The sequence below is a fragment of the Galleria mellonella genome, unplaced genomic scaffold, assembly GCF_026898425.1.
Source record: "Galleria mellonella isolate WM207_F2 unplaced genomic scaffold, CSIRO_AGI_GalMel_v1 utg213, whole genome shotgun sequence".
NCBI classification, from domain to species: domain Eukaryota; kingdom Metazoa; phylum Arthropoda; class Insecta; order Lepidoptera; family Pyralidae; genus Galleria; species Galleria mellonella.
The window spans coordinates 3,065,131-3,086,116 of record NW_026442039.1 but is presented as its reverse complement, the minus strand read 5'-3'; the positions used below and the strand labels follow the sequence as shown (position 1 = coordinate 3,086,116).

Here is a 20,986-nt window from a genome sequence, read left to right as displayed (position 1 = left end):
ATGTACTCGGAGTGTGTTTCTCAACGTACTTATTAAATGAGAAGGAATATCAGTCACCAGTGATAATTTTGATACCTTCATAGACTACGTGGATACCAAATTTCATGGTTATTGGCTAATCCACTGAGGTTCTATAAGGTAACAAACAAACAAACTCACTTTCTCGTAATATTATCAAAGATTACATCATGAAGTGCATAAATATTAAATATTGTAGCTACTGAAATATATATATTTTAAATTTATTTATTATTAAGTTATAGTAAATTCACAACTTAAATAAAGTCTATGTTCAAGGCTCAGTTCATGTCTATAGGCGACAGTTACCACTTTCCAACGTGTGGGCCGTTCAATTGTTTGCATTCCATGTTACGTATAAAAGTAACTTTTATATTCAAGTATATTTGGGTACTCATTACAACATAATTGTTTGCTATAGATACGTTTGTTGTAGGTAAATAATGTAGGTAACATTATTATTGTTTTGTTTATTAATAGTTTTTCCCACGTTGTTATGGCCGTTGGAAGGTTCGCTCGTTTGTGCGTCGAAAGTAACATATTCCTTTCACCGCAAATGTCGACTTTCTTTCCGGCTGTCAACATTTAATTCAAGATGTCGTGTAGCATCTGACAATTATTACATTAAACAATTTATAATAATTCAAACAAGTGGAATGTCCTATAAATTATTGGTTATATTTATTTCAGTGCACGGCTCTCGTTCACTGTTTTATCTTTTTTCGTAGGTATATGTTTGTCCGACATTTTACGTACGGTATATTCTACATATTTACGAGTATATTATATAATTAAGATTGTGGTCTACAAAAGGAAAGCGACTTCAATTGTGGTAAAACCAGTTATTTTGATTTAACAACTAAAATACTGAACCGATTTTAATAAAATTTCTACGGGACCAATCTATAAGATTTGAGTTTATAACTGATTGAGTTAGGAGACAATAAAAATAGTACAACCATATTCTAAATTTTATTTAAGTCGGTTAAATTCCCCATATCATCCAAATTGTAATGATTAACATGATTATACATCAATGATAATAATATCCTTTCATGAATGGACTTTAGTCATTGAAATATCATTGCATTTATTGGTAGGTTTATATGTATCTTAGTAAAAAAATCATTTAGTTGAAATTTTTTTTAATGTTACGATATGGCATTATACTGTAAGGTTACGGATATGGAGTTTAAAAAAGCCAAAAAAATCTTTTATAAGTAAATAACACCTGAGTCCTCAGGAATGTTCACTCTAATCTAAGAAACTGCTCAACCGATGTTATTGAAATTTTGTAAATGTAGGTATATTGTTCTCTCCAACTTCAGGGTTTTTATTCCGTGGTAAAATAATAAACCCGGTAGGTGGCGTTCGAGGCAAAACAACGTTGGCAAATCACCTAGTCCTTACTAATATTATAAATCTGAAAGTGAGTTTGTTTGTTATTTTATAGCGCCTTAACAGCTTAATCAATCATTATGAAATTTAGTGTATATATATTACTAGCGACCCGTCCCGGTGTCGCACGGATGGACATTTTTAACATTTCCCTTCACTTCTCTGCTCCTATAGATCGTAGTGTGATGAAACTATACTATAACCTGTCCAGGAGTATGAGGAATAATTGTACCAAGTTTCGTTAAAATCCGTCTAGTAATTTTTGTTTCTATAACGAATGTACAGACAGACAGACAAAAATTTTACTGATTGCATTTTTGGCATCAGTATCGATCACTAATCACCCCTTGATAGTTATTTTGGAATTATATTTCGTGTACAGAATTGACCTCTTATTTTTTATTATAAATATAGATATGGGATGGAGAAGGATATACGCTACTTTTCATCCCGGTCAGTTGGACAAAATCGCGAGTAAAAGCTAGTCTTATATAAATTTCAGTAACTTTTTGCAATTGTAGAAACGTGATTTTTTTTTTTTTTTTTTTGATGAATGAAAATGGTATGGTAACCCCGCCTGCGCTAACGGGATACGCTGGCGGAGCACCAGTGAAGGGTGATAGATGAGAATGAAAACAGGCCAGTTAGCCCATCATGATGAATTCATCAGGAATTAATCATGATAGTTTCCAGGGGGAACCGCGAGGAGGTCGACCTGGTTGGGTATATTGCTAGCAATGGGATTCTCAGTCTCCATTACTAACAATCCCTTTCCCCCTGTAGAAACGTGATTCTATAAGGGCTTGTGAAACATTATTGTATGATTGTATCTAACCTGTGCGAGATAAATATATCTGCGAATTGTATTGTGGCATATCAAGGACAGATTGATACCTATACAAAATATTTTAATACAACAACTTTTTGCCTTGAAGTAGGTAGATATAAGATACGTAAGAGCAAAACCATTATATTACCTCTAATATTACTTACTTTTTTTATCTACAGTATCTTTTTTTTTTAAATATATTTACAGTATTTTAATCTTACTATGTGAATTAGATTGCAAGAGCGGCCTTGCCTCAGAATATGGGTTATAATTGTTGGACATTTCTGAGGCAGTATTAAAAATATTGGATTTTTTTTATTTTGTAGATGCTGTTACCAAATAATATAAATACTGAAAATTTGCCTCCAATCTAAGTATGACGTAAATAGTTAAATAATATAATAAGTAACTAGCCTATATTTATACATAGGAGATATGTATGAAACTATGATATGAGGGGTTTTATTAACAGCTATAGAAGCTAAAACAACAATCTTTAGAATTTTTTCTGTCTGTCTATGTTTGTTTCGGTGTCATGCAATAATTACTACATCAAATAGGATGCGGTTTTCACAGTTGCATTTCTGAACGTCGATTTAAAATTTAGTTTCTTCTATTCTAAAATCCATAGGTACAAAGTTCTGGGTAAAAGCTACCTGTAATAAAATAGGATAATTTTTATTTTACATAAGTAATTAAATAAGAACCAATGGGGCAAAAAAAGTTCTTGAGTGGCGACCCCGTACGAGCAAGTGCAGTGTGGGACGACCCCCCACTAGATGGAGTGACGACCTTAAATGCATTGCAGGGAGGCAGTGGATGCAGGTGGCTCAGGACCGTTCTTCATGGCAGTCTATAGGCTTATGTCCAGCAGTGGACGGATAATGGCTGAAATGATGATGATGATAAGTAATTGAGAAATTAAATTTTTTTAAATCAGTATTTATTGCAATCTTTTCATAATTAGACGCCGTTATTTTAGAATTAGATATTTGTAAAATTCTCAGATACTCGTATTGACGTCCTTAGTTGTGTAATATTTATTGATCCAGGTGTTTTCTATGTATAGTAAGTAGGTATTTTCAAAGATATTAAAACGTTATTCAATTGTTAAATATTATTACATACTCCAACAGCGTAATACAATGATGTTACTAAATATAATGCTTTTTAAAAGAAAGCATATGAATCTCTTATATTATTAATTATCATGTATATTTGTTTGTTTTTGTGATACATATTTGTAAGTTACTTTTGGATAATGTTTTCATGTAAGTATAAATATATGATCATTGTATATATTACTAGCGGCCCGTCCCGGTTTCGCACGGGTGGACATTTTTACAACATTTTAAACAGTGGTTATTGTGATATTATAACGATAATAGTTGTACATATAGTATCACGAAGTTTTTTGTAGTTATTGATATTTTCTTCAATATTGTAGAATATAATATTGTTCTATCACCAACAGTTTCCGCAGCGTACGTGACGAAAGATATTTTACAGCATTTTTTACACCTTTAGTTACGTTACTAAAGTTTTATTTAGTAAGGATCCCTAATTTTTTCTAGCAATAAATATAGCCTATGTTACTCAGGGTGAACGCAGCTTTCTAATGGTGAAAGAATTTTTTAAAATAGCAAAGTAGCTTTTGAGTTTGTTCATTATAAACATACATGCACACAAAAATACAAATCTATCCTCTTTATAATATTAGTGTGGATATAATATTATATATATATATATATAAATTATAAGTAAATAAAGATATGTCTGTAACTACATACATAATTATATTTCTGTTTTCCAAAGGTTAACTGGGAGAGAATGCTATATTGCAAAAAGTTTTGTACCAAATATTTTTTTAAAATGTGGCCAATAAAGAATAAATAAATAATACCATTAAGAATAGAAGTAGCCCTTTTTTTTATTGAAATAGTGATCCTGCCTGCGCTATCGGTATACGCCAGCGAGGATTGATAGGTGAGGATAAAGCAGGTCAGTTGGTCCGTGAGGAATTCAGGTTTCTAGGGGAAACCGTCTGGAGGTCGACCTTATTGGATATATAGATAGCAATGAGACAATTAGATCCTATTATTAAAAAAAACCTTGCTCTCCAAAATAGTGTGTATATGTATTTACTTGTGGGTGCTTACCATTTAATATTATATTAGACTGACACGGCAATAAATCAGAATTATCCATATCGGTTGACACGCAAAAAGTTGACATATAAAAGGAACAGCGACGATTTGATTGAATCTCCTCCTTTTAAATGTCGCTTAAAATACTAGTAGCTTGAGGCATTTAAAAATATTTTAATTTTTTTTTTTGTTTCCCAATTTTAAAGTTTTTTTTTTCAGCTTACGAGTATGTGTGTATTTTTGTCATATTTTTTTCTTGGTCGCTGCCTGTTATTCTTAGGCATTGTTTCCTTGTATTTTTCTTGTACGCTTCTCAAGTTAATTATAAATTTGTTGATCATGCTGTGAGTACATATTTTTTAGATAATCAAAATACCTGTTTTTTTTTATGTACAGTTCTTGCTATGTTTAAGCGTGCATTTGTTTTGTGTTTTAATAAAATAAATAAATAAATTAGGACTTAGGACACGGTAATTTAGGGCACGTTTTAAGAAAATATAATTGTGGATAATAATAATTGTGCTGTTACGGTAAAGAAAGGTACATAAAAAGATATGGATGGTCTGTGTAAATGAGAATATGGTCGGAATGGGAGTGAATGCAAAAGTAATTGTGAATAGAGATAAATGAAAGGTGAAAATATATTATGCCGGCTCAACAATTGGAATAAAACCATGTAGATGATGATAAGGAAATATACCAGGTGTATGTATTGATACATCGACAGTTTTAAGCTGTATCGAATAGTATGCGGAGAAAGCAATGATTTTATTATAAAATCATTAGGAGAAAGTAGCAGGTTTACGTAAAATAACTGGCGGCGTAACTTCTATAATATCTGTACGATTGCGTATTTATACTGCATAATATGTTACTAGGTTATTTACAAACATATAGGCCATATTTGTATCAACCTTAACAATTCCTTTGGTATATGCAATTACAACCCAAAATTAAGAAAAAAAAATGTATATGTTAAAACATTATTCATCGAAATTTTATCGTTTTTTGGTAAAATAAATATGTTTACGATTTTGCCGATTACAGTCTAAAGTGGGAGAAGGTAAGCCTAGCATTGTCACTCAAATTGCTTGCGTTTGTTAATAGTGTTTCTGTCACTGGTAATAGTTTTTGAGTCGGCCAGATTCGATATTAATTAGTGTATGTAATTATTAAAAGTAGCTGCCTATACTACAACGTATATTTTTAAAATATTTATTTTAAATAACTCCTACAATAAAGCTAAAACACTTTGGGATAATTTAAAGATACGCTCTTCCATATAATCATGGCGTAGTTATAGATCTTACGATTATGAGGTATCAACCATTTTGTTTTCAACTAGCTTTTACCTGCGACTTGGTCTGTGTAATCGGGATATGTTACTGACCAGTATAATAAGTCTCTGTCCTTCTCCATTCTGTAATGAATTTGTATACTAAATTTAATAGTGATGGGTTAAGCCGTTAGGACGCTAAGAGGTAACAAACTTTCACATTCATAATGTTAAGAAGGATAATGATTATACTCATATTTTGCTCTGGCAGTTTCGCTATAGAACTCATTTTCTATAACAAGTAGGTGCGCTCAAATGCTTGCTAGCTTTAAAATCGTAGTCAAGTTCTACTAAGTTTTATTTTGAAGCGCCATTGTTCTTAATCTAATATTTTTAATTCGATAATTTTTCAAAAACTTAGTTTATGATGATCTAACATTAGTAAGTTCTATGGATCCGTCATGAGCTAAATTTATAATAATTTTGACAGAAATGTATTAGAAAATAAGTTTATATTGGCCCTTACAATGAATATTTGGCAGTAACAACAAATTGAAATTGAAATTTTACACCACTGTAGGTACTCTTTCTGTCTTCGACTTCCTCTTTTTGTTCCAGTTACATGTGTCCTATTATGTTTACGAGGTTTGTCCGGAAAGTACGTATAAAAGTTTTTTAAAAATTTTATTTTACAATTATTCAGGTAAATCAATTTTATCCCCTTCAAAGTACTCCCCCTGTGACATAATGCACTTGTGCCAACGCCGTTACTGTGAGAAGGCTCCTTGAAAGTCCTCTGGTTGTAGGTTTCTCAGCTGCCCCGTCGTAGCTTTTTTTATCTCATTTATGTCCCCCAAATGCCGCCCCCGAAGTACCAATTTGGTTTTTGGGAACAAGAAGAAGTCACACGGGGCCAAATCCGGCGAATAGGGGGGGGGGGTGTTCGGTCACCGTAATGGAATTTTTACTCAAAAACTCACGGACAACAAGAGAGGTGTGGGCAGGGGCATTGTCGTGGTGAAGAATCCAACGCCCCTCTCGCGCCAATTCTGGACGAACTCGTGCCACACGAGCTTTGAGGCGTCTGAGCACATCGACGTAGAATTTTCCATCAACTGTCTGGCCTGGAGGGACGAATTCTTGATGGACAATCCCCCGAACATCGAAAAAAACAATCAACATTGTCTTGACATTTGAGCGGGATTTTCTTGATTTTTTTGTTCGTGGTTCCCCGGATGTCTTCCACTCTTTGCTTTGGGATTTTAATTCGACATCAAATTCGTAGAACCAAGACTCATCTCCAGTGATGACTCGGTTCAAAAAGTCACCATTCTCTTCGGCTTCCAACCAGTCCTCACAGCAAGCAACTCTTCGTGATTTTTGATCCGGGGACAAAAGCTTGGGAACGATCTTGGCGCAAATTTTTTTCATTTGAAGTTCGTTTCTTAGAATTTCGTGGACCACGGTTTTGCCCAAATTAAGCTCTTCAGCCACCTGTCTGACCGTTAAACGACGGTCCCCATTAACACAAGTTCGAATTCTTTCCACGTTTTCGTCGGAATGTGAAGTGGAAGGACGTCCTGAACGTGGGTCATCTTGAACGCTTTCTCGGCCCTCTCTGAAACTTTTTAGCCACTTGTGGACGGTTGGTTCCTTCACAGCATCATCCCCATAAACTGTTCTGAGATCGGCAAAAATTTCACGGCCATTCTTGCCGAGTTTCGAGAGAAACTTGATTACGACGCGCTGCTCTTCAACGGAAGCGGGCTCTATGCCGACGGGGTTTCGTTAAGAGGTTTCACAGATGGCGTATTCGCACCGCACGGCGGTCAGACCAGAACTGAAGCATTGTTAGGGACATAAGGAAGGGGTCCTGCGCTTACCTATATACGAACTTTCCGGACAGACCTCGTATATCATATTTGTATATTATAGTGCGCCACCTTCCTTTACGAAACGAAGGAGCTTCTCAATTCGGCTATACTTTTTGTTTATTACCTCATAACTCCATCGATTATAAACTGATTTGAAAAATCTTTTTTTTTTTACTTTATATACCCAATCTGTAAGATTGGTTTTGCCAAAATTGAGATATGTTTTTTTTTTGTGGAACACTATTTTAAACTATTTCTCAATGTCCTCTACCAAAGGTTATCTAATTTAAAAAGATTGCTTAGTCATAAGACCGCCTTTTGTATCACTTTACCTATATTATTTATCGTAATATTTATTTCTCTATTTGGTGCAATAAAGTATAAAGAAATAAATATATAAAATTAACTACAATAGTTATGTTTATAAAAGATTTTAGATGATAAACTGTGCTAGTTAAAAACATCGTTCTATTTTCCTGTAATATTTACTTAAAACGTTATCAACTGTTATTATTTCAAACAAAAAAAATACTGGTTTAAAAAGTATATTAGATACTGGGTGGAATCAGGCTTTTTCATTGATGGTCCATTTGATTTAATTTGAAATCGCTAAAAGCGATCTCTTCCACTTTTGGATGGAGAGGAGTAATTATAATACAGTTTGATTGGGATACGACAAAAATCCTTTATTTTTAAATATGGAGATATAACACATGTAATAATGCAAATATCTATTACTTTCGTGTTAAAAATTTTAAGGCAACAAAAGCGATTTATGAGGATTTTATGCGGAATTCATAAACGCACCTCAGTTAGACCTCACTTTATCCAACAACGTATAATGACTGTCATCGTTGTTCATATATAATTCTTTACTCGAAATATGTGATAAAGGAGGTACTCTTCGCAAAAATTCAGCCAATCATAGTTACGCCACGAGAAATAAAGATAAATTGGAATTGCCAAGAATACGACTCACAAAAACTATGAAACAAGGCATACATCTAAAAATAAAAATTTATAATATTATATGTATAATATAATATTATTTTATAATGCAAATTGTTTTATTATTATTGTTATTTATACGAAAACTGTTACATTGGTTAATAAATATAATATAATATATACTACATATTATTATACATATACATATATACAATGATACGTGTATATAAACACCGACACAAATACATAAAAACATAAATACTGCTTAAACGTAAACGCTAAAACACAAAGTTATAAAATTTTTAGAATCTGAAAAAATAAACACACTAGCTAGACAAATATCAGATAATATATATATACACACACACACATCTATTTAATAGCATTCAAAACTATTTCAAATCGATGGCAAATGCTAATACGAGTATGACAATGACGCTGGTGCAATGTATAGACTAAGCCGCCTTATAGGATTGTCCTTTTGTTATGGAATCCTAAAAATAAAATATTTAACTAATTACATGAGTTTTTTCTAATATTTGAATTAACTAAAATATGCAGACCTATATCTACGTAATTTTTCGTATTTTAATAAATAAATTAGACTACACACTCGTATAATATTTTATCTTTTTAAATGGGCAATAAAATTTTCACCCGAATACCTAACGGTTCAGCACAAAGTACATAATTATTATGTGTTTATTTACATATGTGTATGTGTGCATAGTATTTACGATCGCGTGATGGTATATTATCTGTGACCTTCATGTTATATCAATTGAATATATCGTACCATAGACGCAAAACTTTTTGTAAAATAAAAAAAAAAACAATAGCTGTTCGAAGTTTTTGAAGTTATTAAAAAAAACTAACTAGGAAGACAACTATATTCATACTAATAAGTTTATTGATGCCAATTGTAGCTGTATAGTTGATATTATTTTATTATGTTCTCTATGTATTTATGCATTATATATATTTTTATACGTTATATATAATAGACTGAGACGCCTATGGTACTCCTCATGCATTGTCATTCTTGATTTTAACTATTAAATATGATAGAAACATGATATAAACGTAAAACTGTAAACGTAATCAAATGATTGCAGGTGATTCAGGATCGTTCTTTAAGACGGTAAACTGATAAAGGCTTATATGATGATGATAGGAACTGAATACAAGCCTTATAATTTGATAACACTTTATTTACATTCGTGTTTTTTAAACAAAAAATACGAGTATTTAGCAGCTAGCTGTTGCCCGCGCTTTCATTCGCGCGAAATCTTTATTTTCCCGTGAAAAATGCGGTACATTCCTTCATAATCTAACTCCCCACCCCGAAATCGAAACGAAACGGTGTAATATCGAGCTAGAAACTTCATAAACCAAAAATAAAAAAACTACAAAACAATTTTGAGTCACTACTACTGCACTAAGTACTAACTTGATACCCGAACACGGCGTGTTAGTGTGACTCAATTTTTTTTATTTATCGACCCATGTTTAGTTTCAATGATCTGTCACTTTCAAGGATGCTAACAATTCAATTCCGCTCTGTATATAGTCATATCTAATACTACTTGCCTTTATTAATTAAAGACATTATTTGTTGCAGTGTGCCCAAGTTGCCACAAATGTAGTGGAACAGAAACATCAAGTGTCCAGAGCTAAGAGGAGCAAAGCGCTAGGCAGCGGAGCGTTCAGAGGCAGTACCGTATGGTTCACAGGTCTCAGTGGCGCCGGAAAAACCAGCATAGCCTTCGCACTCGAAGCCTATTTGGTCTCGAAAGGTACCTTATTTGGAATTAGCATTATAGAAAATTAATGTTTAAAAATAATACATGTGTTAATGCGCATTCAGTGATTCGTACAAGTGCATTTTGGTTCCCTAGAAATAACGACAGGGTTTTGTTGGGCAACACTTGATTGTGGTCAATCCTTGAATTTTGCCATGCCAGAGGCCTTCGTGTATAACGAAGATGCTCTAGAAACTCAACACCAGAGGGAGCTAGACTTAAAACTTGACTATACCTTAAAACGTGACAATACACCAATGAATGTTAACACATGCATTAGATTGAAAGTATTTGAATTTAAAACACAGTTTCGTGTGTAGAAATAAATTGTGGTTCGTAAAAAGTCAAGAAAAATGGCAGTTTTAATTGTCAGCGTTGTTCATGACTAACGGTTATCGCTTTCAATCGGTCGGTCTGTCAGCTTCTTTGCCATTCTAAGTTGCATAAAAAATACGGGACCAACATGGAACTAAACTTTGTCACGTTTGGTTTTGAATCGGCGACATATGAGCGTAATATGGTCACAAAAAATTTAGACTAATTGAGTACCCTACTCTTCTTAAAGTCGCTTATAAATTATGTACTTAACATATCGTTGTTTTGACGATTTTCCTACAATGCTTGTATTGTGACAGGTAATGAGATGATAATGGTAAGTGTTCTGTTTTTAAAACATAGATACGGAACGTTGAATATTGCTTAAAATTTTCTTAGCGATAAGATTTCCTTTTGCGTCACTTAAAATATTTAATGTAATTCTTATATTTTATATCTGATGTAGTGAAGTGTAAACGATATTGTTATATCTGTTTAAAAAATTAAAACAATAATGTTATTATTTCTAAACATATATGTAACTTACTATGTATACCCTAACAGGTCGTGGTTCCCCTTGGAAACCATTCTGGTTAATTTTAGATGAAGTTATCACGATGGGCAAACTGATCTGCTTTATCCTCATCTGTCATCCTTCACTGGTGCCTCGCCAGTGTATACCGACAGCGCAGGCGGGGTTGCCATTCCATTTTCATCCATTGACAAAAAAAAAAACAGTAAAAATCTGACTGATAGGCGGTCACCCATTTCTTACCATAATGTCAATCTACATCATCTTATGTCTAACCATAATACTTATATAATAAAATTGTAGCTAGACGTAGTCTCTACATAGGATATATTTAAGAAAAAATAATAAGAAGAATCTTAATAAAACCATTAATATAAATTTTAGAATATTTGCCTGTCCGTTTGTATGTTTGTTTCCGCATCACAAAAAAGTACTGCACTAAATTGAATGCAGTTATCACAGTTGTATTCCAGAGGTTTTAATTTAAAATCCGGTGTATGTTTCATCATATACGCTATCTAAAAGTGATTTTACTTAATTAGTTTTCCTACTTTGAAACCATGCGTAGAAAATAACGGGCAAAAGCTAGTAATAAAACTGAAAGTGAGTACTATCACGAAATTGGTATACACTTTGTATTTGATACTAAGAAGGACATAGGTTACTTTATATTTTGGGAAATCAATGTATAAAGATGAAGTCGTAGATAAAAACATTAGTAAGTAAAAACCGCGTTCGTGATTCACTGTTCATCCCAAAGGTTGATTGGCAGAGAATGCTACTAGCATTAAATCTGCCTTTGTACGATATTCTATTTTGGCCAATAAAGTTATGAAAATAAATAATAAATTAGTTGAAATATAAAAGATCCCATATGTTAATTTCGGTCATGATCCACCTGTGTGCCACTGATCAGCATTTATTACTGATTGATTAATTAAATAACAATCATATGTATAAACATATTAACTTCTTAGTAGCATTAGTAGAATTAAAATATATGTTATATTGTACTAAACAAGATAATGTATAAATAATTATTTATTATGATGTGTCTACCAGTTTGATAATGTGCTGTCAACAAGTAACGACCGGAAAGTTTTAAAGGATTTAAATGATTGAGATAGCTGGAAATAATGTGATCTTATCTAAGATAACTATCATGCACTCACTGCCTATTTGTCACGTACAATCAATTCTACCGTCATAATCGGAAGGGATGCATCCGATAAAATTGTAAAAATAAAAAAGTTTATCCTTTAGAATTTTTAATCGCAAACTGCATCCAGACGATATGGAATGTATATTATTATATTATATTCTTGTACTTGTAAGTTATCTCAATCATATATTCTTGTTTGCCATTCTATGTTGCATAAAAAAATCTTTTATTTTTTGACACAATTTTTTTTTTTTATTGAAAACATTCCTTTACATTTAATAATTGTATTTAGAGATAGGTAATGTTTGATTAGTAGTATAATTTATTTTTTTCTGTTCTTTTCTATTTAAAATCCTTATCACGTTCAAAAATGAATTTTCAAGTGTTTGAAACTGGTTTCAACGCTATTTTACTTTTAAATACTTAGGTATGTTTCCGGTATGTTTCTTCATCCATTTTGTCTTTTACCTAATCTAAATTCTTACTAGCTTTAACCCGCGACTTCGTCCACACGACCATAATATGTTCTCTAACCGGTATAAAAAGTAACCTGTACCCTTCTCCGTCCCATATAGTACATGCATACCAAACTTATGTTGCGATCGATTAAACCATTAACAGATAAACAAACAGACCGGAGGGAGACTTTGTACAAAAGGCTATTGCTTGGGTACCTATGTCCCATTCGTGTTTCTGATGTGAAGCAGTTGTGTTTACATGGCTGTGTTTCGGTTTGAAGGATGGGATATGGCGTGAATTTACAGGGTACAGAGGAATAACATTTGAGTCCTCAGGAATGGCAACGCATGGGGGTATCATGGGCGAAACAGTATACTCTATTATGTCCATGGTACTGCTCATGTCTATAGGCGACGGTTACCACTTTCCATCAGGTGGGCCGTTAGCTTGTTTGCCATTCTAAGTTCTATTAAAAAAAATACACACTTTTACGTTTATAATATGTATTAGTAAGGATCAATATTATTTTTTATCCAACAAAATATTATCCGGAGCAAATTATAGGTAAAGCATTCCTGCTTTTTTTTTACTGAAGAAAATGAATTATTACTGGCACAAGATTATAAAAATTTTAATACAAATAGATCACAAAAAACTGAATTGTGAAATGAAGTTGAATACTTAGCTAAATAACTTTTAAGTTAAGATAGTGATAAATTGTATTCTTGAGTAATGTCCCTTACATTAGCTAAATGTTCTAATTGCACCTGGTTATTTGACTTCATTAAAACTATCTTATCAAAATGTGATTAATGTTTTATCAATAGACTAATAAAATAAATATTTAGCTATTGATTTGATGTTATTGTAATGTAATTCTAAAAGTAAATATGTATATTGATAGTATGGTTTTTTTTTTATGGGTGAAAATGGTATGGTAACCCCGCCTGCGCTAACGGGATACGCTGGCAGAGCACCAGTGCAGAGTGATAGATGAGAATGAAAACAGGCCAGTTAGCCCATCATGATAAATTCATCAGGAATTAATCATGATAGTTTCCAGGGGGAACCGCGAGGAGGTCGACCTGGTTGGGTATATTGCCAGCAATGGGATTCTCAATCTCCATTACTAACAATCCCTTTCCCCTCAGTGCGTAGTTTGAAGGATGAGATATAGTAGTGAATTTACAAGGTACAGAGGCATAACACTTTAGTCCTCAGGAATGTTTGCTATTCCTGAGAACTAAGGTGTTATACCTTAGCGAAATAGTACACTCTGTTATGCCCATGATACTGCTCATGTCTATAGGTGAGGGTTATCACTTTTCGCCAGGTGGGCCGTCAGCTTGTTTGTCATTTTAAGTTGCATAAAAAAGTGCCCTTTGGCTTATGTAGGTTTTATTATATATACATTATTAGCTTCATCGTATTATAAACAAAGTTCGCAATGATAGAAAATAAAAGAAAAATATAAGTACTTATACTCGATTTAAAGTTAATCGAAAATATTCATTTATACCTAAACTAATATTATAAAGAGAAAAGATTTGACTTTTTGTTTTTAATGAATAAACTCAATAAATACCTAACTGATATAAGAAATTCTTTCGCCTGTAGAAAAATATATTATCAGTGAGCAACATAGGCTGTTTTATTAAAAAAAAAACAAACAAACAGAGGTTTACATATTTACCTGTGCGAAGGAGCGGGTCGCTAGTAGATCAATATTCGAATAAAACATTCATCATCTTCATCATGTCAGCCTTTAACTGTCCACTGCCGAACATAAGCCTCCCCCTAGGGAGGTTTTGCCAGTAGTTGCCACGCTTTGCAGCGGATTGGCAACCGCAGTTAGACTTTAGAGATGTTTTAAGAGGGACGCTGCTGCCCATCTCTTACCCTTCTTAGTCGTCTCTTATGACACGCACGGGAAAGGAAGAGATAGCCTATTTTATGCCGGGACCACACGGCTAAACGAGTAAACCGTTGTTGATGATTATTTTACAGTAATGCCAATGTATGTCATCCTATTTCTTATTATAATACTTGTATATTAAAATTGGAACTAGATGTGTACACATGGGAATTATTTAAGAAAAATATGAGGAGTCTTTTAAGACAAATAGGTGCCAAAACAATATTTTTAGAAATTTTGTCCATGTTTCTGTCTATTTGTTTGTTCCAGCATCACACAAAAACAACTGCACCGAATAAGATGGCGTTCGCGCAGTTGTTTTTGTGAAGCAAAATTAAATGTTATTTAAAAATCCAGTTATTTTGATTTAAAATGTAAACTACTGAACCGATTTTAATAAAATTTCTATGAAACCAATCTGACAGTACATCCTATTAGATACTGCCCGCCCACTACTTCCTATGTCACTGTGTTAGGTTGACTGGAAGAAATCTCTTTTAGAAATAAGTTCGCCTTTGCTAACATTGTTATCAACTTATTGTTGTTACTGTATGTTTTAGTGCAATAAAGAATATATATAAAACAAGAATTTTTCAAATCGGTCCTGGCGTTTTCGAAAAAATAGGGAACATAAATCAAAAATAAAAATTTTGATGAATTATGAACTTCTACCTTTTTTGATATTGGTTAAAACGTAAAAAAATTAAAACATGATGGAAAGCGATGGTTAATGCTTATTTTCAAGTGAATTGTCGCATTGTTTGTCCTTTTAAGTGGCAAATATAGTTATGATGGGGGGAAAGGATTGTTAGTAATTGATAGTAATAATGATATATCAGAATTTCCTATTGCTAGTAATATATTCTGGCAGTTCCACCTTCACGTGGTTCCCCCTGGAAACCTTTTTCAGATGTATTTATTACAATGAGCTAACTGACCTGCCTTTTCATTCTTACCTATCATTCCTCACTAGTGCCCCGCCAGTGTATTCCGTTAGCACAGGCCTCGCTACCAATTCATTATCATCCATTAAAAAAATTGTTACGATTACGACTCAATACATAATAACGCGTGTGACCCAAATTTTGTTTCACACGTGCGTAATTTAATAGTATCTTGATTAGACTATATGTAATATAGCTGATATAGCAAGGTTTTGTTTTCCAATACAATTGTCTATGATCCTTTACTATTCCCATTTCATTGATAATAGTCAACAAATCGCCTCTGATTTTAACAAGATGTAATACGTAGTCGTTTAATCTACCAGGTATACCAGCATACGGTTTGGACGGCGACAACATTCGGACAGGCCTCAATAAGAATCTCGGCTTCAGCAAAGAAGATCGAGAGGAGAACATCAGGCGTGTGGCGGAGGTTGCGAAGTTGTTCGCAGACAGTGGCGTTGTGTGCCTATGCAGTTTTGTATCGCCTTTTGCTGAGGTAAAATAAAACACGTGTATTTTGCTCCATAAATTAAAGAAAAACGACAAATTTATATGTCTTTTGTGATAGGTTAATGAAATGATTAAATACACTTTATTTATTGTCTCCTAAACGTGACATATAATGTATCTTCTTTATTATATATCTATGTTTCTCTCGGAAGGCCTTGAGAAGTTTAGTTAGTTGAATAGACTACAGAATCGAGTGTTAATTGGCTTAATTCTCCGTCATTAGTATGGTGCTTCCGCGTGTGTATTCCTTCTAAAAGCATACCAATTGTGGTTTTAATAGTTTACGTTAGAACTTCACAATACGACAAGTAGCTGCATTTTGCTCTGCAAAAGAAACGGCAACTTCAAGCGTGGTTTAATTAATGTTTTATAAATATACTGAAAATAATTGAATTTCAAATTTCGTTAAATTTGAATTAGAAAGGAAATGAGTTTTTTTTTGTGGGTGATAAAGTGTTGACACAAATTACCTACATAATATATAGTTTTGTAAAAATAACTTTTATTCTATTTAGTTTTGCGACTCATTTATACAGTTATCGGTTCGTGTGTGAGGTTATTCACTTGTAATTATAAATATACAATTTATATATACATTTAGGTACGTAATGTATTAAAATTAGAATGAAAATTAAATAATGTTTAACTTTCTTGCATATATTATCATTGCATCGTAACCTTCAGGATAAGAACATTTTTTTAAAAGGCCTGTAGCGCACCTGGTGTTGTGGGTGCTTATGGGTAACGGTAGTCGCTTACTATCAGGTGAGCTGTATGCTCTTTTGCTCCCCGTGTTATAAAAAAAAGATATTTGGAAAAGTAGTCGATAGTCGTTTTTCATCGTTATCTATAGTTTTAATAGACGTTAATAGTATGGGGTCTGTGAAAAACCAAACACAACTCAATGAAGTTACCATTGGGTATGTATATATATATATATATATATATATATATATATATATATATGTTTGGTTTTACACTGACGAGGTACTAGTGAGGGATGAAAATGAGGATGATACCTGGTCGACTGGTCTAAATTCATGTCTATTTCTTTATTAATTAATAAAGCGTCACTAATCCTCCCTGGAAATTATCGTAGTTAATGAACTATGATGATTTGCTGGAATACCAATATTGCTACTAGGGCCGCCCCAATGCTAGCAATATGCCCTATTAGGTCGACCTCCACGTGGTTCCCCCTGGAAACTATCATGAACAATTCTTGTTGAATTCGTCACGATGGACTAACTTACCTGCTTCATCCTCACCTATCATCCTTCACTGGCCCCGCCGGTGTATACCGTTGGCATGGGTGGGGTTACCATTCTATTATCACCCATTAAAAAAAATATGGCTACGGGGGAAAAGGAATTGTTAGTAAGCGGGTCTAATAGTCCCATTGTTAGTAATATACTCTAACAGATCGACTTCAACACGGTTCTCCAAGGAAACCATCGTGGTCAATAATGATTGAATTCATCATGGTGGACCAACTGACCTGGTTTCATACTCATCTGTCATCCCTCATTAGTGTCCCGTCAATGTATACCTGTAGCGTAGGAGGGGTCGACATTTCATTTTCATTCGTTAAAGAAAATTAAAAAAAGAAATTAAAAAGTAACTGTTTTATGTTTTTTTTTTTGTTACAGGACCGTGAAGTAGCGCGTCGTATTCACACAGACTCGGATCTGCCATTTTTTGAAGTCTTCATAGACACGCCATTGGAGGTGTGCGAGCAAAGGGACACCAAGGGTCTCTACAAAAAAGCTAGGGATGGCCAAATTAAGGTGATTATTTAGGTTATTTAATTTTCAACTAGATATCTAAGTAAGTACGTATATTAAGTATCATCTGGACGAGTGGCGGTCTTCCACCGTGCGTGTTTCATGACACTTTATTCCAACGAAACCCCGTCGGCATGGAGCCCGCACAACTATTCTATGGAATCAAACAGTTTATGGGGATGATGCAGCAGCAGTATTTCCGAACCGATACAACAACAAGATTCAGAGAGGGCTTTCAAGAAAAGATATTCCACGTTTTTAAACGTCCTTCCACCGACGAACAATGCCGCTCGTGTTGATGGAAAATTCTACGTGATCATGGGCGGCACGAGTTCGTCCAGAATTGGCGCGAGAGGGGCTTACCATCAGGTCCGTGAGTTTTTGAGTAAAAATTCCATTACGGTGACCGAACACCCCCCCTATTCGCCGGATTTGGCTCGTTTTGCCCCATGTGTTGTAAAAAAAACGTATATTATATATGTAAAAATTTTTGTATGTATGTATATCAATTGTTGCTGGCACCGCATTCGAGCATTCTAACACTTACCTAAGGTTGACTGGGAGAGATTGATTTTAACGTTATGTTCGGTATAATTAAAAAATATGACTATAATTTTCTATATAATAAAGTATTTATTTGTCTGCATTTTTGATAATTTTGTGAAGATCTGGTTTGTTGTCATTACTGATTAATGGACATTTTATTTGATCAAATGGTTACTTCTTAATAACTTATTTTTAACCATGTCCTATATTTACAATTTACACAACTTGTACAACAATTAGTCCATTACTTTAAGGTTGTCTTGAAAAGATTGGTTCCAGCAATAACTTACTGCTCTTATACAACTGTATCGTTATGTTTGTAAATTGTCTTGTTTATTTCCTATATTGTATAATGCAAATAAAGTATACTCATTCATTCATACATTTATATTATAGATTCTCATTATTTTAAAATAATATTATTATAAAATAATAAAAGTACAATATAACAAGTTGTATCCCACGACTCCACTCGTGAAGCAGTACAAAAAGTATTCTATGTGCAAAATTAGAATATAACCTACTCGTGTATTAAATTTCATTTAAATACGTTCAGTCTTTTGCATGAAAGAGTAATAAACATCCATCCATTCATTAATTCATCTTTTACATTTTTGTATTAATAGAATTTTTATAGATGTAAGAAAAATATAGTCATTACAAAAGGCACCTAGTTGTTTTATTATTTACAAAGCCTTGAGCTATTAATTGAAACAATCGGCTCTCACTCGGCACTCTATCCAAGGAAATGTATTATAACTTTATCAATACGAGCCAAGGGCAATCGAAAACTTAATTGCATTATTTTCTTATAGTTCATAAATGTATGGAATATTTCCGGGTCACAAAAAGAGTAAAACATTGATTTGTATTTTATTATTAACAATTCGATTCGGTGTTCCGGCATAGATAAAAAACCCAGGAAGGCTGTATAACGTTTTAAAACGGTTCTTTTTTTTTTTAATTTTAATACAACTTTTTGTTTATGTTTCATAAATGCGGAGATACCTAAAATTTTAATTACATTCGTGTATAATCGTTTTATTTTCATTTTTCTAAAGTGGTAAGTATTGGTCTGATTTAAATGCTGTTTTGTTAAAGTCTGTGGATGGGCTTGAATGAAGCAAGTTGTATTTGTCACTTGTAAAACAGCTTGATGTCAACTTTATCATCATCATATCAGCCGTTTACCATTCATTGCAGAATAAAAGCCTCCCCCCATGGGCGGGTTTTGCTAATAATTGCCACGCTTGGCAAGCGGGTTGGCAACCGCAATTAGAATTTAGTGAAGTTTAAAGGACACTGCTGCCCATCCCTCGATCATTATGTTCCCATAATCACTTCTTACGACACCCACGGTAAAGGAAGAAATAGCCTATTCTATGCCGGGACCATGCGGTAAAGTAAACTTTAAATAAATTTTGAGTGATGTAAAAAAGTCAGTATTTTTGACAAACAAATGTATAATTTAATATAAAGTATGTAGCGGCTTCATTAAGATATGAAGCTTTTTTTATATAGCTTAGAATGGCAAACAAGCTGAAGGCCCACCTGATGGAAAGTGGTAACCGTCGCCTATAGATATGAGCAGTGCCATGGACATAACAAAGTATACTGTTTCGCCCATGATACCCCTCATGCGTTGCCATTCCTGAGGAATCAGGTGTTATTCCTCTGTACCCTGTAAATTCACGCCACATCCCACCCTTCAAACCGAAACGCAGCCATGCAAACACAACAGCTTTACGGTAGAAACACGAATGGGACAGAGGTACCCAAGCAAACGACTTGTACAAACTCTCCCTCTGGTAAACAATGTTTTTAGATAATCAGTCGCGTCGTGACTTGGTTTGAGACAAAAGTCTGAGTTGTTTTATTGAAATCACTTTGTCATGCACAGATATTTATTCGTACATAGCAATAAATAAATAAGATCTCTTTTATTGAGTGAACAGTAAACTAACGTCTGTTTTATTTGCACACGTTTTCTTGTTTTATTTCTTTTGTAATAGGATTCTTCATGTTACAATAATGCATATGGTATTGCAGGGTTTCACAGGCATCACTCAAGAGTATGAGCGTCCCGAAGCGCCGGAGCTGGTGGTGCAGACAGTGGGTCGCACCATCGAGCAGTCCACCATGGAAGTTATTAAACTGCTGGAATCACAGGTATAGAATAATGTAGCTGCTAATTATACATAATATACAATTTAGAAAACATACTTTTTTTAAATTGCCGCCGGTGTGGATGATGGGTTGTGCCCTCAGTTGGTTGTTGCCTCACAATATACGGTATTTTAGTTTGAAAATTAGGCAATTAGTGTATTTCAATACATATAATAAAATCGTAACTTATCGCTATCTGTACATGGAAGATATGTAAAGATAAAAAAAAAAAAAAAAAAACTATTATATAACTTTATGAACGCAATAGAATCCAAAACAATGATTTTTAGAATTTTTGTCTGTACATTAACGCACACTAATCTCTGAAACGGCATAACTGATTTGAAAGCGGTTTCTA

The 20,986-nt window shown here is 33.5% G+C and overlaps 1 protein-coding gene across 2 annotated transcripts in view; it reads left to right on the top strand.

Annotated features, from left to right (window-relative positions):
- Positions 1 to 20,986, top strand: part of LOC113511921 (bifunctional 3'-phosphoadenosine 5'-phosphosulfate synthase) — a 38,357-nt gene that overhangs the window by 5,595 nt on the left and 11,776 nt on the right. For both annotated transcript variants that reach the window (XM_026895647.3, XM_026895646.3), the window contains exons 2-5: positions 10,112 to 10,286; positions 15,946 to 16,118; positions 17,782 to 17,919; positions 20,512 to 20,631. In XM_026895647.3, the coding sequence (XP_026751448.1) occupies positions 10,112 to 10,286; positions 15,946 to 16,118; positions 17,782 to 17,919; positions 20,512 to 20,631 (606 nt within the window). The remainder of the gene's footprint in view (positions 1 to 10,111; positions 10,287 to 15,945; positions 16,119 to 17,781; positions 17,920 to 20,511; positions 20,632 to 20,986) is intronic.